Source organism: Corythoichthys intestinalis, chromosome 8 (genome assembly GCF_030265065.1).
Source record: "Corythoichthys intestinalis isolate RoL2023-P3 chromosome 8, ASM3026506v1, whole genome shotgun sequence".
Lineage (NCBI taxonomy): Eukaryota > Metazoa > Chordata > Actinopteri > Syngnathiformes > Syngnathidae > Corythoichthys > Corythoichthys intestinalis.
The window spans coordinates 7,972,955-7,992,419 of NC_080402.1; the positions used below are offsets into that span (position 1 = coordinate 7,972,955).

At 38.2% G+C, this 19,465-nt stretch overlaps 1 protein-coding gene across 4 annotated transcripts in view; it reads right to left on the minus strand.

Annotated features, from left to right (window-relative positions):
* The window catches only part of LOC130920726 (calcium uniporter regulatory subunit MCUb, mitochondrial-like), a 42,328-nt gene extending 24,366 nt beyond the window's left edge, over positions 1 to 17,962 (minus strand). The window contains exon 1 of one of the 4 annotated variants that reach the window (XM_057844129.1): positions 17,511 to 17,962. In XM_057844129.1, the coding sequence (XP_057700112.1) occupies positions 17,511 to 17,621 (111 nt within the window). In that variant the 5' untranslated portion in view covers positions 17,622 to 17,962. Of the gene's footprint in view, positions 1 to 10,794; positions 11,056 to 17,510 lie in introns of those variants that run through there. The other 3 variants (XM_057844127.1, XM_057844130.1, XM_057844128.1) reach the window with 3 other exon arrangements.
* Between the last annotated feature and the right edge of the window lie 1,503 nt (positions 17,963 to 19,465).

Here is a 19,465-nt window from a genome sequence, read left to right on the forward strand (position 1 = left end):
TCGTTCTGAATAGTTCCCCCTCAATGGGCTGAATAGTAAAACCGATGAGCCCAGTCTCCCGCTGACGTCATCCACCTGTTGGGGACGCTAGAGCCCTATAATGGTAGGCGTGGCTAACCGGCAGATTAAAAGACGAATTTCTCGTCATCTGCGCTTTGCTAAATTGTTGTATATAGTCGAATAGTCTCAAAATATGATTCTAATTCACATAATAATGCTATTTAAGACTTTTTTTCTCCTGTCGTATGCTCTTTAAGCCCCCGAACTATTTTTAATTTGTCCGTTTTGCCCTGGAAACCCTCGTTTACAGACGTCACGCAACCGCTTTTGTATCAACTCGGCCATAAAAAGAAGTATTTATATTTATTATTCAAAATGTCTGTCATTTTTAGCTTAGAATCATTAATTGAGAGGTTGACTGTCTCCCCCAGGGGAGCAGTGATGGCCAAATGAAGCTGCTTGAAGCAATGAAGCTTTGCAGCCAATTGGTTTAAGCTTCATGGTGGTTCATTTGGTCTTATGACAGTCGTATGATGCCACTGTCAAAGTGTTACCGATTAATATCTTTTGGTGTAAATATCCCGTAATACAGTCAGGACAACCGCGGCTTATCGATGAACAAATGTCGTTGGTGTTGGTGGGTGGCGGCTTATAGTCAGGTGCGCCCTATAGCGCGAAAATTACGGTACTTGGATAACTCATTACTGACAAAAATAACACCGTTATGGTCTAAAACTGCACAGTAAAAGTAGCGTTTGTTGTTTTTCACAAATCTACTCAAGTAAAAGCAAAAAGTATGATATGGTACAACAACTCAAAGTACATTTTTCCCCCAAAAGTAAATGTAACAGAGTAAATAAGATGTGTTACTGCCCACCTCAGCTTATAGCTTATTGACTGTGTCCCTAATAAAGTGACCACTGGCTGTAAAAAGGAAGTGCCTTACCTCAGGAAAGAATGCAAATGTGAACAAGACTGAACAAGAAACATAAGGGGTCTGCCTGGGCTGCAGAAAGGAGGAGCTTTTTAAAATTATTTTCTTTAAACACCGCAGAGTTAGGAATCCATTTTTTAGCTGCACCTGCTCAGCATTATCACATTAAACCTTCAGCTGATATCCCACTGGCCCTCTGAGCCATGCATTTTCCTATTTATGGCACGCAGTCAAGGCCGGAAAAGTGACAAAATGCCTTGTGGTTGCGCGAAATGAAGTCGGCCCCCGCGTCCTGCCTGACCGATTAGAAATGGTAAGCGCGGCGACAAGTGGCCTCGTTCTCCCCGCGGCTCTGCCGCTTGATGAATCCACGGTATTATCCGTGTGGAGCTACACTTGGAGTTTGGATACAGTAGGTTGATCATTAAATGGCTGGCGTACCGGAGGAAAGCGGAAAATAGTAGGACGGAACGTCTAAAAAAAAGGCTTTAGGGGTATAAAGGAAGGACTACTATGGAAGAAAATTCTATTATTCCCAGCTGTCATTGTGATAAAGTGAAGGCAGCCAAGCGTTTGTCTTGTTCTTTAGTCTGTGATCCTTGCAGCTTTGGAGGGCAAACACAACATGAAAACGAAAATTTTTTCACTTATTGGCTGCTGTTGACGACGATAGCAGTCGAATCCATTTTGACTGTGAAGGAGATAGTACCTTTTCTCGTAGACACCGTCGAACTGTTAGCATTACTCTAACACAATATAATTAATCAGGGAATAATATCGTTTCTCGTATTTACTGTTTGACTGTTTGTATTACTCTAACACACCCAATATAAAATAAATAGCACTTATACCATAGTTTAAGGAAAACAAAGAATATAGGGCATAAGAGATACACGATGCCTTCTTAGCACGGAAGCCCAACGTGTGCGTCATTAGCAAGATTGACGCACCAACTCTCGCAATCAGTTCTCCCGGAAAATCCAGAACAACTGGCGGGATGGTCTGTCCCAACACAAGGAGCAATGGAGAATGCCCGATATCCAACTGATAACATGACTGACAAGACTCCAAGAGCCCCTTTGACGCTGAGGTGGCAAAATCCACAACTCTCGTTGCCCGGACAACAGTAACTCCCGAATCCTCCGGTCCAATCCACAAACAGACAATAATTCCAAACACACCCTTCTTCCTGCTCACGGCCCGCCCCGCGAGAGCCTTCAAAAGACAATGTTTAACCAAGCGTTGTCCTTTTTCTCAGGAACCTTTTGTTGACTTCTGATACGATGACCTTGGAACTAGTTTGCCCCCTCGCCTGAGTCTGTGCCTAGGGCTGCAGCTATCGAATATTTGAGTAATGGAGTAATCGACTGAAAATTCTATCGATTAATCGAGTAATTGGATAAAACAAATATATTTTTAGGTGAAGAGCAATTATAAATATACACGAGAAAACAAGACATTTCATCTAATCTTGAACCATTTTCAGTCAATTAATGTCTTTATTTTCGATGTATATTGTTGAAAACAGCCAACAATTGCATCTCAGATGTAACCAATAAGAAAAGACTAATTCACTGCTTTCACTCAAAAAACCTTTAGATCTTATTAAAAAAAAAAAAAAAAATATATATATATATATATATATATACCTAAAAATGCCGTTACGCTTGATAACACACATCACTTAAAAGTTAGGATTTTTCCCACGTGTGTCAATTGAATTTCTATTTGTGTCAAGACATTTTTAAGTTTTAAAGTTTTAAGTTAGTCTAAACTGTAAGTCCTGACAGGATTTTGAGTTTTTGCAGTGTTCAAAATAAATGTATGATACAGGCTGCAGTGTTTCCCACAGGATTTTAGGAGACTGTGGTGGGAGGGTCTCTGACCATAGGATTTTTTGAAACTGTGGTGGTGGGCTGCATCGGAGTCGGACAGCCACACCATGTTGTGCCACGGCGATTTTTTTTTTTTTTCATTATTTTTTTCCCCCCAAGAAGAACCATAACACAGATATATTTGAAATATTTCATTAGCTAGGCTAATGTTATAGCTCTCAGCTACGGTACATGTATGTAAAATGCGTTGCTGATTACAGCTACGTTACCCTATGTAATAATGCGACTTTTTTTCTCGTAGCAATAGTACAACTTACATCTTGTAGTGACTCAGGGTTGGCACCCCAAACTGTTGAAAGAGCCATATTTGACATCCCCCCCCCCGCAAAAAAAAAAAAAACTGATACAGTATGTCTGGAGCAGCAAAAAATTAAAAGCCTTGTACAAGCCTTATAATTATCAATACTAGCTATATTAGCCTACTATAAAAATGACTAAGTTGGCTAGAAATACATAATTAGCCTTCATGATTAAATGTTTATTTTCCCTGCAGTGGATCCTATAGCGCACCACGTGACTACTCTGTTGTACGATGACACCACAAGTTTAACTTCATTACATTATTAATGAATTGAAAGAATGTTTGTATCATGTTTGCCCTCCTAGAAATCCTATTAAAACAAAAAATATATTTCCCTCCCCCATCTTTTTCCATTAAAAAAAAAAAAAAAAAGCTCCGAAGCAGCACTTAAGAGCCGCATGCGGCCCAAGAGCCGCGCGTTACAGACCGCCGTCGTAGCCCTCCTTTTTCCTTTTTATTTGACCCTCATAAGTACTATATTACCACAACAATAACAGTCCTTCTGTCAACTGACCCATTTACAGGACTGGGCCGTTTCTAATGGCCGTGTAAAGAGTTTTTCTTGATTCGGTGAGAAGGTGAATAGTTTTTTCCCCGTTGTTCGTGAACTAAATTTCCACACAAACGCACATCGAGGTACCATTAACTTAGCAAGGAGAGGTATGAGAGTCATTTTTCGAGTGTCCCAGAGCTCGCGAAATTGGGGGGGGGCGCATTTATCCAACTCCTGTCTGAAGTTGGCGCGTCGGTGTTGTGCCGAAAAATAGCCACTCCACGCGAAATATCCCCCCGACGGGAGCGCCCACACGTCACTCGTACAAACAGCCTTTTCTTACCAATCGATGGACACGGAAACGACGTTCTTGTACCGTGAATATTATCATTTTACTCTGCTTGAACTAATAAATACTTTACTGTGACCAACGCCCTGAAAATAGAGCAAGGCTTTATTTTGGGCCCCGCCTCTCCGCGCAAGTTCAATCAAAGTTTGCTGTCCGTCCAAGACGGCCGTCCACCGCTCACTTTCGCCGAAAAGTCCGATCCAAACTATTGTAATGCCCCGGATATGGGGAAGAAGGAGAGAAGTCTGTATTTGCTTACCCACTTGATTGTGGTAACAATAATAAAGAAAAACAATAACAGAATAGCAGCGGGCTGCTAAGACATGCGACCGCTATCTCTCGCTATCTCGCTCGTTCTCCCATTCTTCCTACTCGTCCCCCTTGCGTCTCTTAAATAAATAAATAAATAAAATACTACTCTAAAATGCTGCTCTCGCTCGCGCGGGTAGTAGAGTGGAGTGGGCTACAGCTGTGTAATCGGCTGACTGACGCATCTGATTAGTTTTTTTTTTTTTTTTTCCCGGCGTTGGGGGGGGGGGTTGTCAAACGAGACTGTGGCGGGCCGCCACAGTCTCGTTCATTGGTGGGAAACACTGAGGCTGTATCGGAGCACATTAGGGACCAGTGCTACTTGGTGTTTTATCCAGCAATGACTACTGAGCTAAAATTGATAGTTAGCATTATTGAGTTTTTATTTTACACACTCATCACTCCACAACGTTATGTTATGTTAAAGCCTGTATGTAAGACACATTAGCCACGCATCGAAAGTGGTCATAATTCATAGAAACCTAGCCCTCCGCAGGGCTAACGTTACTTGAGCTAGTGACAGTAACGTTAATCTTATTTATTAGCGCTCTTTATTAGCGCTTAGCGCTCTTTATTGGCGCCTAGCGCGCTACTGTTTTAAGATGGCGGCTGTTTACCAGTGCTGCCCAGGCGCTGCAGAGTCTGTCATTAAGCATCTAGTTCAACATACATGTGATCTCTATGAGACTCATCAGACGCTACCTGCTACCAATGTAGCATCGTGCGGGCTAGTATTTAGCAACGTCGGCGTCGTTTGTAGCGGCTGTCGGCTGCCGTAAGTTTTTTGTTGTTGTTTTGTTTTTTGCTTCTTCCTCTACGCACCATCAGCGCGTTGTCCCGCATTAAAAGTAGTCCGAGCAAAACGTGATGCTTAGAGCTGTCAAAATAAACGATTGCTCGAGGTGAATAAAATTACTCGGATCAGTTTTTAAACTCGAGTTACTCGAGTTGCTCGAGTATTCGTTTCAGCTCTATGACTGTGCCTGTTTCGCCTTTCTGTTTGATCACTGTCGATCCGAATAAATCGTCAACCTGTTCTCGGTGAGCCTTCTTTAAACCTTTTAAAATGGAGCCGGTCCAAAGGGTTAAGAGTCTTAACCCTTAATCGATTAATCGATTAACTCGAGTATTCTATGAGGAAAAAAAAGATTCAAATCAAATTTTGCTGCTTCGAGTATTCGTTTAATTAAAGTGGTTTATTTTGAAAGTGCTTGCATTTAGTTTTACTGATTTGGGTGGATACACTGCCCTGTAGTCTGCCTCATTTCACATAGCTGAATCCAGCTGCTCCATGTTAAGACCAACATAAGCCAAGTTTTTGTTTGGGCAAATGTTTTTTCTAATTCATTCGTAATTTAGATTATTGGTATATTTAGCTGATTTTTTTTGAGGGAATGTGTGTCTGAACCATTTGTTAAAAGGATTGTTAAAAAAAAAAAAAAGCGTTAGTGTTTTATAGCATTTAAGCTAGCGGACTTTTGCTATGTACTAACTAACTAGTTCATCGATTAATCGACTACTAAAATAATCCATAGCTGCAGCCCTAGTTTCAATAATTTACATCGAAAATAAAGACATTGGCTGACTGAAAATGGTTCAATATTAGATGAAATGTCTTGTTTTTTCATGTATATTTATAATTGCCCTCTACCTAAAAAAAATGTTTTATCCGATTACTCGATTAATAGCGGACTTTTGCTATGTAAGTTAGCCAATTTGTTGTACTTAGATCCTTTATTTGTTTTTAACGTTTAAGGCTCAGCTCAGGGATTTTAATTTTTTTTAATGTTCCTTATCCGATTACTCGAGTATTCAAACTAACAAGTTCATTGATTAATCGACTTAAAATACAGATACCTGCAGCTCTAGAAAATTTAATTGTGGAAAAGGTAAAACAAAGGGAAAGAAGAGGGGGAACAAAAGGGTGGAAAGGGGAAAACAAGAGAAATAGGGGGAAAAGCAAATGAGAAAATTCTTTATGGTTTATATCTTTATGGTAAATATTTACGGTTGTATACCTTTTATATTTTTAAAATTATATTTAAAAGAGAATATTTACCTTTTTTCTTTTGCAATGTCCATACTGTATTATTCTTTTCCTTTTGGCTTTTCCCTTCAGGGGTCACCACAGCAAACCAGTATATAATTCCTTAAAGATTTATTTATTTATTTTACAATAAATAGACAAATAACAACATGTTAATAAAAACTATAATATAATGGATAAAAACTGAAATACACTCTGGTTATGACCCTCAAAATAACACTCTAAAGTTGATAAATAGTAAATAAAATATTCTTGATAACATTTTTTAAATTCCCTTTTTGAAAGAAAAAACAACAACAAAATTATTAGATAAATTAAGAGAATATTTGCCTTACCCCCTTTTTTAAATTAAAAAAAAAAATTATTCAAAAATTATTATTTCAAATAACATTTATTATTAACAGCTATTTAAAACATAAATGAGAGAATGTTTTTTTCCTCATTTTTTAACAAAAAAAATATTAGTAAAAAAAAAAAAAAATTCAAATATTTACTTCTAATTCATTGCCTACCAATGACGATAGACGTCCAATTCATTTAAACTGGCTGTGAGTATCCTTTTTTTTTTTTAAATTAATTTTTTTAAATGCATTTTATTTATTTATTTATATATTTTAAAATCATTGTTATTTAGTGCTGCAAAGATTAATCGATTAACTCGAACTAATCGATTAGAAAAAAAGATTCAAATTAAATTTGGCTGCTTCGAGTATTCGTTTAATTAAAGTGGCTTTGTAATGGTTTGTTTTGAAAGTGTTTGCATTTAGTTTTATTGATTTGGGTGGATACACTGCCTTCTAGTGGCAACACTGAATATGACATAACTCATTTCACATTACTGAATCCAGCTGCTCCCTGTTAAGACCAACATAAGTTTTAGTTTGTGCGGAGCTAATGTTTTTTTTTAATTATTTTTTTATTTTTATTTTTTTTAATGCATTTTATTGATTTATTTATATATTTTAATCGATTAACTCGAATTAATCGATTAGAAAAAAGATTCAAATTAAATTTTGCTGCTTCGAGTATTCATTTAATTAAAGTGGCTTTGTAATGGTTTGTTTTGAAAGTGTTTGCATTTAGTTTTATTGATTTGGGTGGATACACTGCCCTCTAGTGGCAACAGTGAATATGACATAACTCATTTCACATTACTGAATCCAGCTGCCAAGTTTTAGTTTGAGCAGCGCTAATGTATTTTATTTATTTATTTTTTTGCATACGTAATTTATTTTATAGGTATAGTTACTCATTTTTTTGTGGGAATGTGTTTGAAATATTTGTGAAGAGCATTGTTAAAAAAAAAAAAAAAAAACATTTTATAGCATTTAAGCTAGCGGACTTTTTCTATGTAAGTTGGCCAATTGTGCTTTTGTTGTACTTAGAGCATCATTTATGTATATATTTTTTTATACTGTTTGAGGCTCAGCTCAGATATTTAAATTTTTTATGTTCCTTATCCGATTACTCGATTATTCGAACTAACTAGTCCATCGATTAATCGACTTATAAAATAATCGTTAGCTACAGCCCTATTATTATTATTATTTTTGTTTGTTTGTTGTTTTTTTTTTTCTGTGAATACTCATCTATCAGCAAATAATTGCCAGCAACCCTCCCAGTCAAAACGGACTGGACGTCTAGCGCCGTCAACAGCAGCCAATGAGCCAAATGAATGCACTACAAAGCGCCTCTTACAATATACGGAATAGCAATCAAAGTGCATCCACAGTTCTTCCTTGCCTCTGAAGCATTATTACACCTATTTTTTTGTCTTCTCCTGGACGGCAAACAGAACCCCCTAAATTATTCAAGTCCATTACTACGGTCTGCGGGGCTTGCGTAGTGTAAACACGTCCATCTGGCTGATCATTACGACGGACACGAGCTCATCACAGCGGCGTTCATTCAATTACTTGTCAGTTTCAGCCCTCGTCTTGGAAGACAAACCGCAATTAAGCACTGAAGAGTGCTTTTAGACCGAAATGAATGGACTGTCTTGCCTGATATACTGTATATATCCCGGGCCACTACTGCATTGCAACAGCAGCACGTGAACTCTACTCTCAAGCCGCCTCCGAGCATCCCACAAGTGTGATTTATCGATAGGTTGTTAGTGCCATCTTTTTACCGTCCATTTGCTCATTCATAACCATCAGTGCAGAGGAGGACGGACGTAATCTATCGTCTGTAATGGCCTACCGGTTGAAGGTGCTGGGAAGAAGCAGAGTGTGCATTTTGTCAAGACTGACTCTTGCCTTTCAGATTGATTAAGCTGAGCGTGTACAGTACAGTCGTTCCAGGACACTGGAAACGACCTCTGATTCACTCAAAATATGCACAAGTTTTCTCCCCGATAAAAGATAATCACTATAAAACTGTGAGGCTAATGTTTGACGGTGGTTGACGTCCAATCATGTGGCTCTTTTTATCAGTATGCTGTGCATTTAAAGGAGTTTATCAAGAGTAGACATCCAATCCATTTGAAGTTCAAATGGACGTCTATTGCTGATAAAAGACAGCCAAAAAGTATTATGTTGCCTGAAATTTCAGTGATTTTGTGAATGCCGAACTTTAAGTAGGCAATGTTTCTCCGTATGAACGTCATGGGGAAAAACGCCTTACTCAGGGGATGGCAACCCGCGGCTTAATTTTAAAAAATAAGAGTACAGTATTTGATTAAAACATATTCTGTCGCATATGAGATTTAAAGGGACTATATAGAGTTTGGGGGGGGGGGGGTCATCAATCATCAATAATCCCCTGAATCATAATCATAATCGAATCGTTAGGTGCCCAAACATTCCCACCTCTGCCATTACAGGGCAGTGTATCCACCCAAATCAATAAAACTAAATGCAAACATTTTCAAAACAAACCATGACAACGCCACTCTAATTAAACGAATACTCGAAGCAGCAAAATTTTATTCGAAGCTTTTTTTCCTAATCGAATTACCGTATTTTTCGGAGTATAAGTCGCAGTGTTTTTTCATAGTTTGGCTGGGGGTGCGACTTATACTCCGGAGCGACTTATTAACACATCATTATATCATTTCACATGTTATTTTGGTGTTTTGGAGTTACACTGATGGTTTGGTAAACTTGTTAGCATGTTCTTTACGCTATAGTTATCTGAATAACTTTTAATAACTATAACTTTTAATAACTAAGTTACTAAAGATGTCCCAATCGATCGGGTCCGATCACGTCATTTTCAAAGTATCGGAATCGGCAAAAATATATCGGACATGCCTTTTTTAAATATATATACAGTATATTTTTTAATTTAATCGTTTTCTAATTGTATTTAATGTTACAGACAAAATGTCTTGTAATTCTTAAAGGATAAATGTGACTTTGTATATTGTGACTAAATATTGCCATCTAGTGTATTTGTTGCGTTTTCAGTAAATTATACTGTAGCCATTTAACTGTTCCGCCCAAATGCATGATGGGAAGTGCAACCATGACTGTGCGTAGTGGCACCAATTGATATATCTTCTCTGCGTTGGGAAATAACATAGGGTGTTAAGAAAAAGATCAAGTACTACCTTTCTTCCCCACATTGCTTCCCACGATATTTCTAATTGTTGAGAGAGGGATAGTAAGGCTTTAGCCAATTAAAGAAAAGCCCAAAGGCTGCCAAAATTCACTCTACTCATTTTACGCTGCCTTTTAGCTCTATATATAGGTAAAACGGCGCCAAATATTTTAACGTGATTAATTACCGCTGTTAACGCGATAAATTTGACAGTCCTACTTTAAGCCAAAACTAAAGACTCTGGATGAGTGTAAAACATTTTTTCTGTAACGTGAAATACAATTAGAAAACAATTTAATTAAAAAAAAAAAAAAAATTATAAAAAGGCATGTCCGATATTTTTATGCCGATTCTGATACTTTGAAAATGACGTGATCGGACGTCTTTAGTGAGAACATTACTTTTTTTCAACTACAGTGGACCCAAACATATTTGTGGTTCAGAATTTACCTATTTTTGTGTTTTTTTTCTCCCAATATTTAAAAAAATATAAACATTATTTTTTTCCCTGTGTATTTATCGGGCAACCAACCAGTGGGAACGATAAGTGGTGCATTATCAGCCCTTATTCCAGATATTTGTAGTTTTTTCGCTGATTTTCCCTATTCGCGGTCGGGACTGGCTCCACTGTCACGCGAAAAATGGGGGTTTACTTTACGTATGTATATTTTTCAGAATAATATTTTCTGTGCTGCACTTTTGTCTCCCTCACATGAACAACTGATGGTATTTAGCTTATACTGGGGGACAGTAGTTAGGATTAAAAAATATATATATATAATTAAAAATAAACAAAAAGCTTTTAGATAACTTGCGTCAACTTCCAAGTTCATGCTTCATCTCACAGTTCAAAAACATCATTTTTAAAAAGCGAGTTTTAGAAAGGTGCATGCATCGTGATTCGAAAAAAATCCCCAATTTACCTTGTGAAGAAATGTTGCAGGGCAAGGCGCTTGAAAAGCGGGGCGACGAGCTCCGAGACTTCCCAAAAGTCTCCCGGCAACTTTACCGACTAACCGCGTCGAAGCCATCATCGGGCGGCGTAACGTTTAGCAGCCTCGTCGTAGCATTCCTCTTGAAAATCACGCACTTTGCCAAGAGGCAAAAAAGTGGAATAGCAGACAAAAAAAAACCTGAACAATGTTTGCTCGGCGTCAACCGCCAACACCAGCCGGGACAGTTGGGAGAAGGCACAGCCCACAATGAACCGTGGCACCAATTGATATACAGTGGTACCTCTACATACGAATTTAATTCGTTCCAGGACCTTGTTTGTAAGTCGAAATGGTCGTATGTCGAGCAGGATTTTCCCATAGGAATACATTATAATTCCATTAATTCGTTCCAAAGCCTAAAAACATACGCTAAATTCTTAATAAATACTGCTGGCACTGTTACAAATGGCAATTAAACATAGAAAAACAAATAAGTTATAAATGAATAATTCAGAATAATATAAGAAGAAGAAGAAGAATTAATAATTATTCCTGAAAATAATGTAACGAATCGGATTCTAATATGGCGGACACTTTTTACTGTCCCTGAACGCACCGCGAAGGTGACGTCTCCAGTGAGATAGGTCGGTGCGGTAGAGATAATACTTTCGTTTTCCTGAGAGCAGTCAACTGCTTAAGACAATGAGCGTTTTGTGTTGGATAAGTTCTTAAATAAATGATAAAAACGTGACAAAGCTGGCGATTTCCTTGGCAATGTTACCACAATAATAATTGTCACCTTAACTTATAAATAGTGGCGAACGGTGGTCATAAGAGGATCATGGAGCTGTATTGTTGAGCCAGTTCAGGGACGCGCACCCCAAGCTCATATTTTTCTATAACTTGCATCTTCATTTCAAAAGGTAAGCATCACTTTTTTCCTTGTTTCTCCAACTGTATCAACTTTTTTTGAAAACTGTGTTGATTTCTCACATAAGAAAATCCACCGTGGGTTCGTTTGCAGTGCTGTCATGTCGTCGTATTTCGAGCAACTCGTCGGATGTAGAAACAAATGGCGGCTCAAATTTTACGTCGGATGTCGAAAAGATCGTGTGTCGAAGTGATCGTATGTAGAGGTACCACTGTATCTTCTCTGCGTTGGGAAATAACATAGGGTGTTAAGAAAAAGATCAAGTACTACCTTTCTTCCCCACATTGCTTCCCACGATATTTCTAATTGTTGAGAGAGGGATAGTAAGGCTTTAGCCAATTAAAAAAAAAAACAAAGGCTGCCAAAATTCACTCTACTCATTTTACGCTGCCTTTTAGCTCTATATATAGGTAAAACAGCGCTATAACAGATTAGACGCGACAATCCGTGAGTGAGTCGTGCAGCGCATGCGTTAATTGCGTTAAATATTTTAACGTGATTAATTTAAGAAAATTGATTACCGCCGTTAACGCGATAAATTTGATAGCCCTACTTTAAGCCAAAACGAAAGACTGTGGATGAGTGTAAGACATTTTGTCTGTAATGTTAAATACAATTAGAAAACGATTTAATATATATATATATATATATAATATATATATATATTTAAAAAAGGCATGGCTGATATTTTTTTGCCGATTCCGATACTTTGAAAATGACGTGATCAGACCCGATCGATCGGCATCATCTCTAGTTTTCACTTTAGTCTTTGTCCAAATCGCTGTGTTACACTGTTAGTTCACAGTTTCTTTGCGTTAGCTAGCCATGTTAGATTGGCATGTGTTTCAGCCTGTATTTCTCTTTTGAGAATGCATAGTATGCAATTTTCCCTACTGTGCAGCACCACCGAATTTTAGGGCTCCCCCACCAGTCCTATCCCACTTTAACCACCAACCCAACCTCTGGGCTAACATCTTCAATTCAGATAGCAAGTGTGTGCAGCTCCTAGTGTTGTCTTTTCCATTGAAAACAAGTCGAAGTGGCTCTGTGAGTGTTAAAAATTACAGACCACTGGCCTAGCCTGAAGACATTTCTGAAAACAGCCTCGTAACCACTAGATTGAAGCTGGTGTGCAATTCTTTGATTCCAAATTAAACATGTATCAATTTATCCTCGCTTCACTAAGAGCCATTTTATAGATGAATGGTCGCTAAAACCTTGCGATAGCGCTGTTAATCCACAAAGTGCTGCATCATATAGTTTACACATTCCATTTAGGGATGTCGGATTTCACCTTCACACACCCAGTTTCCTTGCCATTATGCAGGTTCAAGACCCACTTTTATTTTATGGATTTATTTTATGGATATTTTATGGTCATTTCATTTAATGGCCATGTTATGTTTTCAAACTTGTTTCAATTGATTAGGCGATAGCTGCGAAATGTTGATGTCAAAATTTGCCAAGTGTTACAGCTGTTGATTTGGTATTTAATTCTCGAGCACAGGGGTGGTTGGCGGGGGTCAAATTGTACTTGTGGGTTACTCCAAATGTAAACATTGGTCTCATGTGTGACCAAGGGTGTAGGTTTGGGGTCTCAACATTGCTAGGGACTATATTACCATAATGCAAACAATGATCCAAATAAGGGACCGCTAGCTTGACGTTGTTCCTTGTGGAGGCTGGCCTGACCGCATTAGTATTGCAGGTAAGCAAGTTTAATGTTATGCAAACTCTGATGCAGGTCTGACTTTCAGTAGCAAAATTAGTGGTGTTTCCCCCACTTCCACAACTTTGACAAACTTTTATTTTCCCTCCTCTCCGAAGGAGGCGGCATGTTGTCGACATGAATCTTTCGGGGCTGTGTGAGTATGTGTGTGTGTTTTTGTGGCGGGACGAAGGGCTTCAAGTCATGAGCCAAACAAACATTTGTTTAAGGGGGAAAAAATGGACTGGCACATTCAGCAAGTGAAAACGGATAAATGTATGTCTGAACATAATGAAAATAATGGGTCATTTCTATCATTACGACATATGGGAAAACAGTCTAAATTAACCTATATAACTGAACTCTTTATATAATGCAAATAAGGTTGCTTAAACGTTGGTGGGGACAATTTCAGCATCCTGAAAAGTTGGTAGTGTTATGTCCCCACCGTCCCTATGCAAACCTAAGCCCTTGTGTGTGACGTAGCGACAAAGTTTGTCACAGTCAGTGACGTTTCCACTTCGGTTATCAGTGTCCACATGATAGCTGCCACAAACGCAGAATTAGCACATCTTCACTTTGGGTGCAGTTTTTAAGAACCCTCGTTTAAATGTATGTGTGGATGACAGGCCAAACCGTAGAAATAGTTCTTCTTTTTGCCAAATACCCTGCTACGTTTCGACATGGCCTAAGTCTGCTAACTATATCTGCCATGATAATCGGTAACTTTTCGATGTTCAAAATGAATTGAGACCTATTTTGATGGTTGAGTCATCGTTTAAAGACATTACTGACCTTAAAATTGTCCAAATATTTTCTTTGTATTGACATGTTTTGTTTAATTAAAAAAAAAAAAAAAAAAAACTGCAAATATTCTTTGTTTATATACTAGTATATTTAATTAGTGATTCATATTTTTTTAAATTAAATGGGGAAACAGTAAATATTTATTTTTGGTTTTTTAATGAAAATGTAGGCCACAATATTAACATTTAGTATAGTTCGAGTGTGGCCTCCATAACCCAAAATGTGATGTTAACATACGTACGTGGATGCCAAGCCTTTATAAGTTTTTTTTAATGTCCAAAAATAGCTACTTGCCCTATAGAGGGTTAATGTTTGAAAATGTCAATCGTCACCTTAGAAGATATCGACTAACGGTAATGCAAACCTCTAAAAATATCACTGTGGGCCCCAATATTTTAGGACGTTGTGTTTCCTATGGGTGCTTTCACCAAAATGTATGTGGTCATATCCTAACTTAAACCTCTATAAGTATCGCTACGATCACCTCTAATCTTTTATATTATAGACAGTGTTTTCCTTCACATTTACATAGGAACATTTAGAACAGGTTTTCCTAAATGTATTGAGATGCAATTTATATTTCATTTGAATGAAAATTAATAAAAAATACATATAAATGTGATTATATGCAATGGTGTGAACTAGGGTTGTTCCGATCATATTTTTTTGCTACCGATCCGATCCCGATAGTTTTAGTTTGAGTATCTGCCGATCCCGATATTTCCCGATCCGATTGCTTTTTTTTTGTGCTCCCGATTCAATTCCAATCATTCCCGATAATTTTACCCGATCATATACATTTTGGCAATGCATTAAGAAAAAAATGAATAAAACTCGGACGAATATATACATTCAACATACAGTACATAAGTACTGTATTTGTTTATTATGACAATAAATCCTCAAGATGGCATTTACATTATTAACATTCTTTCTGTGAGAGGGATCCACGGATAGAAAGACTTAATTCTTAAAGGATAAATGTGACTTTGTATATTGTGACTAAATATTGCCATCTAGTGTATTTGTTGAGCTTTCAGTAAATGATACTGTAGCCATTTAACTGTTCTGCCCAAATGCATGATGGGAAGTGCAACCATGACTGTGCGTAGTGACACCAATTGATATATCTTCTCTGCGTTGAGAAATAACATATGGTGTTAAGAAAAAGATCAGCTACTACCTTTCTTCCCCACATTGCTTTCAACGATATTTTTAATTGTTGAGAGGGGGATTTTAACGCTTTAGCCAATTAAATAATGGCTCCAAAGACTGCCTAAATTCACTCTACTCATTTTACACTGCCTTTTAGCTCTATAGAGCCTACCCACATACCACGTGCTCGCTGTATGGTTCCGCCCACTTGTCCGTCATTTTGACTCTGTATTAGCATTGTTTTCAATTGATGGCGGAATTTAAAATGCATTTCATGGAAGACCCGGTGCTTTCTGATGCCGCAAACTCACTGGATCTGTTGCATAAAAGGCGTTATGAGGAAAAGCTTCGTTCTATACAGTCGCCAGATCCATATTTGATGCCCAAATCGATGTTTTTCGACCCACTGTCTTCGCCCTGTCTGCCTGACATCTGCTACGCAGATATTTACAATTATCTTGTCCACACTAAATCAGCCTATTCTCACGAAAATATGAAAAACTTCAAGAGCTTGGAGGCTTATAAATACTTCGTTGCTGGTTGGGTGAAACAGGTCCTCGTCCACGAAAATTTGGCAGGAATCTATCTTGTGCTTGGAAAGGTGAGTTACGAAATTTTCAATTCAAAATCTTTTGTTATTGCTAACATCCACTGTCAAGTCTAATGTATTTCATGTCGTTTGTCAATGGAGTTAAGGCTTTTAATGTTTATATGGTTTAGCGATAGCACTCTCACTACATACATACGTGTATGTTGTCGGCGATTAGCCTAGCAATGATCTTAATTGTGGTTATTTGTCAGCCCCATAGACGAGGCCAGTTTCTTTCACTTGGTACCAGCTAAATATTATTCAAAAAATAACGATGGTGGAAGAAAGGGAAGTCACAAACATCTTGAATTTGAAACTATGTCGTACTACGTCGTATGTTGTCGGCGATTAGCCTAGCAATGATCTTAATTGTGGTTGTCAGGCCAAAACCCTCTAAATATATATTAAATGCATCTTACCGGATATAAAATGACTACTACATAGTCTGTGGTGATTTTTTGGTGTCCAGTTTTCACGTCGAATTGCAGCCGTCCATTTCGCTCTCCTCTTTGGATCCCTCGGAATACGGTAAAACTTCAAGTCTCTCCTTCCATCTTCTCTGTTCATCTTCAACAGCCACACACGCCTTCACCATTTTGATTATTAATGTTAAGGAGCAGAAAAACACGCCGTAAATAGGAGAAATGTACGTAGCCGTAACATGTTAACACTATGTTTTGACGGACAAGTGGGCGGAACCATACAGCGAGCACGTGGTACGTGGGTAGGCTCTATATATAGGTAAAACGGCGCCAAATATTTTAACGTGATTAATTACCGCTGTTAACGCGATAAATTTGACAGTCCTACTTTAAGCCAAAACTAAAGACTCTGGATGAGTGTAAAACATTTTTTCTGTAACGTGAAATACAATTAGAAAACAATTTAATTAAAAAATATATATATATTATAAAAAGGCATGTCCGATATTTTTATGCCGATTCTGATACTTTGAAAATGACGTGATCGGACGTCTTTAGTGAGAACATTACTTTTTTTCAACTACAGTGGACCCAAACATATTTATGGTTCAGAATTGACCTATTTTTGTGTTTTTTTTCTCCCAATATTTAAAAAAATATAAACATTATTTTTTCCCCTGTGTATTTATCGGGCAACCAACCAGTGGGAACGATAAGTGGTGCATTATCAGCCCTTATTCCAGATATTTGTAGTTTTTTCGCGGATTTTCCCTATTCGCGGTCGGGACTGGCTCCACTGTCACGCGAAAAATGGGGGTTTACTTTACGTGTATATATTTTTCAGAATAATATTTTCTGTGCTGCACTTTTGTCTCCCTCACATGAACAACTGATGGTATTTAGCTTATACTGGGGGACAGTAGTTAGGATTAAAAAATATATATATATAATTAAAAATAAACAAAAAGCTTTTAGATAACTTGCGTCAACTTCCAAGTTCATGCTTCATCTCACAGTTCAAAAACATCATTTTTAAAAAGCGAGTTTTAGAAAGGTGCATGCATCGTGATTCGAAAGAAATCCCCAATTTACCTTGTGAAGAAATGTTGCAGGGCGAGGCGCTTGAAAAGCGGGGCGACGAGCTCCGAGACTTCCCAAAAGTCTCCCGGCAACTTTACCGACTAACCGCGTCGAAGCCATCATCGGGCGGCGTAACGTTTAGCAGCCTCGTCGTATCATTCCTCTTGAAAATCACGCACTTTGCCAAGAGGCAAAAAAGTGGAATAGCAGACAAAAAAAAAACCTGAACAATGTTTGCTCGGCGTCAACCGCCAACACCACCAGCCGGGACAGTTGGGAGAAGGCACAGCCCACAATGAACCGCATTTCCTCTTTGTGGACCTCCCCTCCCTCTTTTGGATCCACTTGGCTGTTTTTGCACTAAACAACCGACAGGGAGGAGACGTGAGCGGCAATGCTTCTGTCATTTCTCATTCTTTGGCCTAAAGTTGGAGGCTAGCTCATTGCTAATTGCTAGAGCCACTGCTGCAGTTGCACGGTGAGAATGTTGTTAAAACCGTCACTATTTATTTGGTTTATTTTATTGCTATAGTTATGCTGTCCAACGAAAGTAATTTTATCTTAATGAACAAATAAACTGAATTATGGTAATTTTAGCTCATGCTTAATTCACAGTCTTTCACCGTGTTATGACTGTTATATACTTTTAATGTTTTAAAATATATTCCCCCTTAGCATCTTTTCCTTCCTAACCCCCCGTTCATGTCTGTGTTTCCAACTCCCCAGTAAGGAAAGTAGCTATTGGTTCCCCGAAAAGTAGCTAGATGACGTCAAGTCCCATTTTGCATAATTGGCAATTTGCAATGGACGCTGTAGGAGAGAGGAATAACGTCGTGGGAGAAGCAAAAAGTGAGTAAAAACACTCTTAATATGTTGAGAACTACAAATATACCCTAACTACACTTTTTTTTAGCATTGCAAAACTGTATTGACCAGAAATATAATACAGTAGGCTTATAATAGAAAATAAATGATGGTAACTTGTTTAGGGTGACCATATTTTGATTTCCAAAAAACTCAAGATACTTGAATTTTACTCGACGTTCACTCAAAGGTGCCTATATCACTTTAATATATTTAAAGTGTGACCCCTCACTCTGGATAGAAAAATGCAGTTTGAAAAATAAATAAATAAATAATGACTTTTAAAAAATTATATATATATATATATAGACCAGGGGTGGGCAAACTATTCCACAAAGGGCCGCAGTGGGTGCGGGTTTTTGTTCATACCCATCAAGAAGACAGCCTTTCACCAATCTGGTTTCTTACGAGTGTAATCAGTTGATTGCAGTCAGGAGCTTCTTGTTTCCACTGAAACCTCATTGGTTAAACTGTCTGTGCTGAATCAGTTGGAGCAAAGACCAGGACCCACTGCGGCCCTCGAGGACCGGTTTGCCCACCCCTGATATAGACCCTACTCACATGACGTCACAACCACGCCCCCGCGCCATATTGTCCGTCAACTCGTCGTTGTTGATGCATTACCGCTACGTAAATTCCTCCTATTATGGCGTGTTTTTCTGCTCGTTAACATTAATAATAAAAATGGTGAAGGCGTGTGTGGCGGTCGGTTGCAATAACAGAGAAGATAGACGGAGAGACTTGAGGTTCTACCGTATTCCGAGAGACCCGGAGAGGAGAGCGAGATGGACTGCTGCAATTCGACGAGAAAACTGGGCTCCAAACGATTACCACAGATTAAGTAGTAGTCATTTTATATCTGGTAAGATGCATTTAATATATATTTAGATGGTTTTGGGCTGACAACATTGCTAGGCTAATCGCCGACAACATACCGTTTCAAATTCAAGATGCTTATTTCTTCCACCATCATTACATTTTGAATAATATTTAGCTGGTACCAAGTGAAAGAAGCTGGCCTCTTCTACGGATCATCAGTTAAACAGGGGTGCCCAAACTTTTTGCAAAGGGGGCCAGATTTGGTGTGGTAAAAATGTGGGGGG